The sequence below is a fragment of the Triturus cristatus genome, chromosome 2_2 (genome assembly GCF_964204655.1).
Source record: "Triturus cristatus chromosome 2_2, aTriCri1.1, whole genome shotgun sequence".
Classification (NCBI taxonomy): domain Eukaryota; kingdom Metazoa; phylum Chordata; class Amphibia; order Caudata; family Salamandridae; genus Triturus; species Triturus cristatus.
Genome location: NC_140582.1, coordinates 492,784,036 through 492,792,467, shown reverse-complemented (window position 1 = coordinate 492,792,467; position 8,432 = coordinate 492,784,036). Strand labels below are relative to the sequence as shown.

The following is an 8,432-nucleotide window of genomic DNA, read 5'->3' as shown; positions in this document are numbered from 1 at the left end:
CACATTAGTGATAAGAACAAAAGTGTACAGCATTCAAAAATGCATGTGTAGACACAAATAGCCATTGTGAATGAGCTATTATTGAGCGACGGACTATGTAGGGGCCTATGGCAGTGGGCAGTAAATTGATCAAGCGTGCAATTTAGTCATCAAGACCTATTAACTATGGTCCTCAAAACAAGACGCCTTTTAATTCAGATGGATCATGTAAGAGTAGCTAACAGCCCCCAATGGAATTACAATTTTTTTATATTCACACTGAGATTTAGGTTGAAATCTCGATACGAAAATCCTGGCAAAAATGAGGAATCACTGTGGTACTCGGAACCAGACTTCTCAAATCCCCTAGTAATTTTGTTTATTTCCAAGGGGTTCTTCTGGGTCCCCACTTGTAATGTCCCTGATTTCCCCACGCCAGGAGTTGCCAATACCTCTTAGTATCTTATGGGCCATTCTTATTGGAGCCTATATCTATTTTAGGATAAATTAAACAATGTGTTCTGTTTTTGGGTCACCTGGAAAGCAAAATGCAAAGAAAACAATTGGGTTTATTGAAGATTCAAAACAAAATTCAATGGTATACGGTAAAAAGAAAAGCTTGATAAAGTTGAACATTTTCAAAGTTCCTCAAATGCATTACAAAGCTAGGACGCTATAAAGCTCACTAATGTACAGATCTATTCATTCCACAAAAATTACATTTTATTTAAATTTTTATGTAAAAAAAGTTAGTACATTTTAATTCATACACAAATCTTAGAATTTGGGAGTCATTTATGCAGAGAAACAAAACGTTCTTACATACCTCGAAATTATACGATTTTTGCACCAGGCCAAGGTTACATCTAAATTGAGGTGGTGATTTAAGGGATCACAGTATAAAAGCCTTACTTTTACATAGAGTATAGTAAACGGCATTAGTAGTTTCAATAAGGAACTTTTGTAGGAGCAAAAAAGCTTAAGAACTTATTTTACATGTCTCATTTGCATATAGCTCTATAAAATGTACATAGAAATAATTGCATAGGGATTTAAATAGAAGGCCAAGCAATATTAAAGTAAAATGAAGATCGTAATAGGGCACATAGGTTTCAAAATACAAGCTTTCCATTGTGAGTAATACATCTCATATACTGCCTATTTAAAAAAAAATCACAGTTTGTTGCTAGTATTACCAACAGCGAACGGCAGCCATCCCAATCTTCAAGGAAAAACTTGAGAATTTCTAATAAAAAAAATAAAATACTAACATTTATTTTCTAAACCTGATCAGTGTATTTGCACAAAAGTGCTTAGTACGTACCTGATTATTAACATATACCATCTCTAGTAAATAATGCTATGTTTAGTACATTTTAATTAATGCAACATTGATCATTACTGCATGCCATCTGTGGTTTGTAGGCTTGCTCCTTAAAATTATTAAAACTTTCTAAAAGTGAGATCCCACCCGGCAGAATCATCACTACATGAACCACATTTGGGTCATTAATACTATACAATACCATTAAAGTTCCACCAGAGATACCCCATATATAGGTCTGACTCCAAGGCCTAAGACTAGTTAGTCTCCACCTTCTTATCAAGGGAGGCAACCTGTGAACTCCCATATATTTTTATTCAAATAAAACAAAATCATAGAGTATTGAAGTACATATCACTCAAGGTAATTCAGTTCAACAATTGAAATTAAACTTTATTTTGCTCTACAAGTAGCTTAATCTAGCGGTCCAAGTGATAGTGGTGTTTGAAAATACTAGTATCTTCTCAATTGAAAATGAGAAGGCATTGAATAGGTATTTTAGCTGTTAAAAAAATTCGTTCATGCTCAACCCAACGTTTTAAGTGAAAAGTGCTTGAAAATTGAAAACTAGAAAAAAATGTAAAATGAACAGGAGTTTCTCAGGGGTGGGGGGGGCTAGTCAATAGCATTTTACCGGTTATTTACATATGGTACAGACAAGATTACTATTCATGATCTTAGTGTCTTGTTGCGATGAAAGCGCCTTACATTTGTTGGATTAATGCAAATTGTTACTGAAGTCCACCTGGTGGCCAAAAAAAAGCCATTCAGCTACCATTACAATTGTAGGTCTTAGCTTCTTTCAGTCCAGAAAAGTTAATTAACCGACTGATGTTGTATCGGGATAAGGATGACAATTCATTTCATGCTCTTTGTCGGTGTTTCTGTTTCCGTGGATTGCCTTCCATCCTTCCAAGCCTCTCTTGTGCTTTTTAGCGCCTGTGTCTTTTGTTGGTCCACTACCACATAGTCCACCCTTTCATCTGCTCCGCTGCTGCCAGACCCGTGGTTCTTGCTCTAGAAACAAAATAATTCAACAGTATAAATATATATATTTGTACATAACTTAACACTGATGTCTGCCATGTACCTGTGAGCTATGTGTACCAAGTCTTAGCAGCCGAGTAATAGCACTACAACAGTAAATGTGACAGAAAAAAATATAAGGACTACTGACTGCTGGTTACATTAGTGCTGAGTGCATGTCAAAAACAAAACGACCTGCACAGTACCAAGAAGCACTGCTGGGCTTGACAACCATGAGGCTTTAGAATTAAAATCGATTAATTTAAATTAAATAATAATAAAAGTAAGAAGTAATTCACATATGCTGGTCTTTCCCCCCTCAATGCTACGTTATATGTAACATTACAATATTTTTCTACATAGTCTTTGTAAGCACCATAACAAAAAAAAGACGATGGGGTACCTTGTAATGGACGCCTCAGTGTAAAACGCACCATTTGCGTGGTTTAAACCATCTACGTGAAGGTTGCTGACCACAGCACTTCCACTATGCTGCTACTGTTAGCACAATCGCATTCTGCAATTAGGTGTCCAGCTCATTCTATCTCACAAAAGAGCTCACCAATGAAACCCTTCTGCCAATTAACCAGATTGAGTTCTGTTGTTGCAACAACACTCCTTACAGCTCACATATGCGCAAAACTGTGAACTGAAAAAATAGGTTCACATTTCTGCAGGAAAATCAGGGAAGTTCTGTATGAAGAATGGAGAAAAAAAAACAAAAAAAAAAAAAAACACTAATTTAGTTTCATACCCCGATTTGTTTTCACTTAGTGCACTAATAATCTCCACATTTTTTAGATACGCTTCTCCATCTTTTGCTCTAGTTTGGGATTGGCGCTAACTGTCACAGAGAACATATGCACTTTAGCACCGATTAGCAGTGGTAAAGTGCCCAGAATCCTAAACCCATCAAAAGCAGGTCAGAAAAATGGGACGCAAAGGCAAAAGGTTTGGGGATAAACCTGCCAAAAAGGGTCAGGTCTAACAGTGCTACCAGTGCTGGAGAGAGTAAGCTACCAGGTCCCCCTTATGCATACTACAGACACATTTCAGTGAATAAAAGTACCTCCACTTCACTTTTGTGGGCTCTGAGAACCCTCTTCGTGCATCACGCAAAAGAAACAAGCTCACACTTTGGCAGTGTGCGATGATTACGTTTTATTTACAATACTGCCGCTTTCACAACAGAGTGAACCATACATGGATAACAGTGCCAGACAACGGAGGGGCGGGCACATGGAGCCAGCACAGCGGTGCCCGACAACGGCTCACCAGGCAGAAGGGCGGCACCTGGAGCCAACACGTCGGTGCAGGGCAGACATAGCCAAAGCAGCAAACCAGACCCCACAGCAGCATACGGTGAGAACCACGGGCAGGTCATGGGGGAGAAGGGCCAATGGGCTGGAACCATGGGCACAGTCACAAAATGGGACAAGAGCAGGGACTGAAGCAACGCCAGGTGTAATGAATTACGGCATCTAAATGGGGGTTCTCAATTCCACCTGGCAGTCCCCAGCTGAGCTTCTTAACCAGAGGGCCCTGGCATAGCAAGGGATATTGGGAGGGCAAGTCGCAAACCACACCGCAGTAAGCACCTAGTTACACTGCAGGCGCAACCACCCAGGGTTCAGAGCGCCCACTGCGCCTCAAAATACATGGGGCCACCATGGTGGCCCATGGTAGTGGTTTGGGGCTAACATGGATACAGGCATATCATACACATGGCCGATGCCAAGTTATTGCCTGGTCCATGATCAGGACAGGAGGTCCAGGGGCAGGCACTGGGCACACACGTGATGCCCAGTGCTAAGAGTCAAGATGCCAGCTCAAAAGCCAAGGCAACAGAGCAATCTGCGCAGGAGAAGGAAGTGCTCATCAGCGAAAGGGGGCAGGGGCAAGAGCTAAGGATACCCCCGCAACTGGGCCTAAGGAGTTGGCACAGGCAAGGCAGACACATCCAAGTCGTGGGGAGGAGATTCAGCACAGGGCGCAGCAAGCAGCGAGCGGGTGAGCGAGTACCTCAGACCTTTAAAGGGAGATCGCGGGAGAGGCGCAGAGAGGGAGCGGGCTGACAACAGGATGGCAGAAACAGCAGACACTGTTAACAAAAGGGGGAGGACAGAAGGGCTTTTACAAGAGGTCCAGCATACATGCCCTGGATAGACTATATTTAGAAAGGGTATGCAGTTCCTTAAGAGGATGGTTTGTTAGTGAGGTCAATTCTCAAATCCATCGATATTGATTGGACTCAAAGAACCTATAGGTAGGGAAGGGGAGTTCCCATATTCGGAACTAATGCCCTCACACACTCAGCAAGCTAGGTGTCCTGCTTCATCATCTGGGCCTGCTCCTCGTCGGGCCGGCGGTGCAATGCCTGACGGGCACCCGTGAAGGGGCTCTTTAGCGGAGAGCTTTTGTTCCTTGCCGTTGAGTGCGTGGGTGTGAGGGGCCTGAAGGAGTGTAGATGAGTAGAGTGCGTTAAAAAAGGTTGGATAGTCTGTTGATTGTGTTTATTTAGGACAGCTGTCCACCTCATTAAAAAGTTAGAGGAAGATGGACAGTTAGTGTGACTTGTATTTGTCTCTAACTGTCTCCTACTCTAGTGGTCGACATGTTTCATGCCCTCATGGCATTTCGTCAGGACCTTGTGTGTTTCTATCTACAGTGTACAGAGGGTGATACTATCACTATCTGGGTATGGCACCACTAAGGTGTGCCAATCGTCGCAGTAGAGCAACCTGCGGAGAAGGGAATATCAAAATTCACCTCAGAATCATATTTGCTTATGTTCAAGGTTGCAACCGTGCATACCTCAAGCCAACCAAACCATCGTGAGGTATGTGACATCAGTCTAGTTCTGTGCCCGTTACTGTTTATGCCAGAGTGCAGGTGAACACCTGAGTGGGTGATCAAGACTAGGGGTGGAGTCATTGATTAGACCCTTAAGTGGTAGACATCTCATTACCAATTTAATTCATCGCATAGGAGAATAAGTAGCAAATGATTTTGTTAAGGTGAAACTCACCTAGAGCGACAGGTATTAGTGCTTCAATCAGCTCTTGGAGGTATCACAGGCTAGCCCATTAGCTATCTGTGAAGTGAAATAAACGTAAATCCACGTGTTAAACGGCAAAGGATTTGGCTATTCAGGTATAGGATGCTGTTCCTAACATGGAATATCTTGTTGTAGTGTGAGGTTGTGTATGGAACAAGGAGTACTAGACATCCAAATGTTCTCTTAGTAAAGAAGAACATTAAAAAGCGTTTTTTATAGCTTTAAGATGCCTTGTCTGAGCTATGCTACGGTACAGTGGTTGCATGTCCCAAGGTAGCCTGATTGGTAATGCCAGGTGTTATAGTCATGTATTAGGGTATCGCCAAGTATTGTGGCCATTGCTAGTGGCTGAGCGGAGGCACAACTAGCGTGCATTAGCTCCACTGCGACAATTGGCACACCTTAGTTGTGCCATACCCAGATAGTAATAGTATCACCCTCTGTACACTGTAGATAGAAACACACAGGTCCTGACGAAATGCCATGAGGGCATGAAACATGTCGACCACTAGAGTAGGAGACAGTTAGAGACAAATACAAGTCACACTAACTGTCCATCTTCCTCTAACTTTTTAATGAGGTGGACAGCTGTCCTAAATAAACACATTCAACAGACTATCCAACCTTTAACTCACTCTACTCATCTACCCTCCTTCAGGCCCATCACACCCACGCACTCAACGGCAAGGAACAAAAGATCTCTGCTAAAGAGCCCCTTCACGGGTGCCCGTCGGGCATTGCACCGCCGGCCCGACGAGGAGCAGGCCCAGATGATGAAGCATGACACCTAGCTTGCTGGGTGTGTGAGGGCATTAGTTCCGAATATGGGAACTCCCCTTCCCTACCTATAGGTTCTTTGAGTCCAATCAATATCGATGGATTTGAGAATTGAATTCACTAACAAACCATCCTCTTAAGGAACTGCATACCCTTTCTAAATATAGAAACAGCAGACACCCATACGGGTCAGGAAACTACTACTACTACTCAATTATCACAAACCGGATGATGCAGAAGGTTTCACAGAGGGATTGATCAAACCATACAAGGGCGCCCAGGGGGACCGCTTTAATAAGAACCTGAAATCAGTGAGGGAGAACATGGAGGTGACAAGACGGTAGGTATTAAAGGATTTGCAATTGGGACGAATAGCTGGTCCATTTGAAGGTACGCCATTTAAGAATTTCATAGTCTCAAGCGTTAGATGGTTCCCAAGAAAGAAAAAGGACAGTTCAGGCTCATACCCCACCTGTCCTACCCACGAGGTGCATAAGTAACTATTGGGTTGGGACAGTACCTCTGCTCGGTATCCCACATCACACTGGATAAAGCAGTAGACATGCTCAGGGCAGCTGGAAAAGAGGCTCGGACGGCCAAAGATGACATTGAATAGGCCTTCAGCTAGGCACAAGACACTCGGCCGGATGACATGTGCATTACCTTGAAGACTTCCTCTTTAAAGCCCCCCCCCCCCGCTCGCCACAATGCAGCACTCTGCTAGGCAAATTTATCACCCTGACTGAAAAAATGCCACAAGCACATAAGACGGAGGGACCCACAACCAAATTCACGTTTTTGGGTTGAGCTGGACTCAGCGGAAGGGGTTTGTAGTTTAACACTCCCCCAGCAGAACAGTTAGAGCTGTTCGCAGATGTAGCAGGGAGCCAGGGCTTTCGGGCCATTATGAGTGCAGCCTGGTGTGTGGCCCCAGTGGCCGGACGAGTGGTATCAGAAAGGATGGACCAGGAATAGAATGCTGCTACAGCTTTCCCCCACTGTAGTAACCTTCTTGCTGTGCAGGGACCAATTGTTAAATAAAGAGGTGACACTGCGGTCTAACAACCATACAGTGATGCAGATGCTAAATCTAGTTTCAGCGCAGTGTCCTAGGAAATTAGAGTTGTTACGCTGAAAGGCTGGCTGCTAGCTGGGCACCAACATAGCAGTAAGAGCCAGGCATGTGGTCGGTTGCGATAACTCAGTTGCTGAAGCCATCTCTCGCTTTCAGTGGCCAAAGTTCCGTCAGCTGGCACCTCGAGCAGCACAAGAAAAGATGCCTTTCCCGGAAGAGTTGTGGGAGCTGGTAAACCAGACCCCACCACACTAGTGGAACAGGTCCTGGCACCTAGGACTGCTGACAAATACCCTAAATGCTGTGCCCGTTATCGGAAGGTAATAGGCGGGGACAAGGGCACCAACGGTATTGAAAGCCATTAAGTCGTGAAGTATATACACCAGGCGTTCACAAATGGAAAAACGAGATCATGGGCGCAGGCACACTTGAGCGCAGTGGCATACTTTTCTAAGCTCCGTGAGAGGTCAAACTATACAGGCTCCTTTTACTGCAGGACCACAATGCGGGGTTTGGGGTGCAGGCAGATGAGAATCAAGGACCACACACGACCCATCGACTTCCCCACTAACACTAATAACAATGCTAGGTGCGTTATTAGTGTTTATATGCACAGCAGACGGTGAGCTACACCTTTTTAGGCAAGCTTTTGCAATAGCCTTCTTTGGGGCCTACAGGGTCAGTGAGCTGGTGTTCTCGGCAAAAACCGAGCCATGGGAGGCGTGCCTGAGGCTGGTAGATGAACACATGGGGCAGGGGCACATGGCGTGAAGTTCGAAGGGATAAAAAAGCGACAAGCAAGATAAAGGGAAACACACACATTGACTGCATTGCTGCACAGGAGACCAGCACAGTTTTCTTAACGCAAACCTATCTGCAAGAAAGACCAAAAGGGGCACCCCTTCATCCTATGTACTTTCTCTGCGACAACCACTACATCCCCCCAGGGGACACTGGCACTGTAACCATTCTTGTTGTGGTCTCATGTGTAAACTGACATGCGGTATTAGCAGTATGCACAATGCCAGCATGCCCATTAGTTTCCCCACTGTCTGAAACCATCTATTCTGGTGAATTACTCTGTCAGTGCCAGGATTTATTTGGGGAGTGGGAAGGCCTTTGCCACTGTAAAGTTTACTGTTGCCACCACAAACGTTTTTTCTCTCTCTGGCACTGGTGACGATTTCTCCATG

At 44.2% G+C, this 8,432-nt stretch overlaps 1 protein-coding gene across 2 annotated transcripts in view; it reads right to left on the bottom strand.

Moving 5' to 3' along the window:
• Positions 1-528: 528 nt before the first annotated feature.
• The window catches only part of GAB1 (GRB2 associated binding protein 1), a 323,032-nt gene continuing 315,128 nt past the window's right edge, over positions 529-8,432 (bottom strand). For both annotated transcript variants that reach the window (XM_085641605.1, XM_085641604.1), the window contains one exon: positions 529-2,320. In XM_085641605.1, the coding sequence (XP_085497731.1) occupies positions 2,162-2,320 (159 nt within the window). In that variant the 3' untranslated portion in view covers positions 529-2,161. The remainder of the gene's footprint in view (positions 2,321-8,432) is intronic.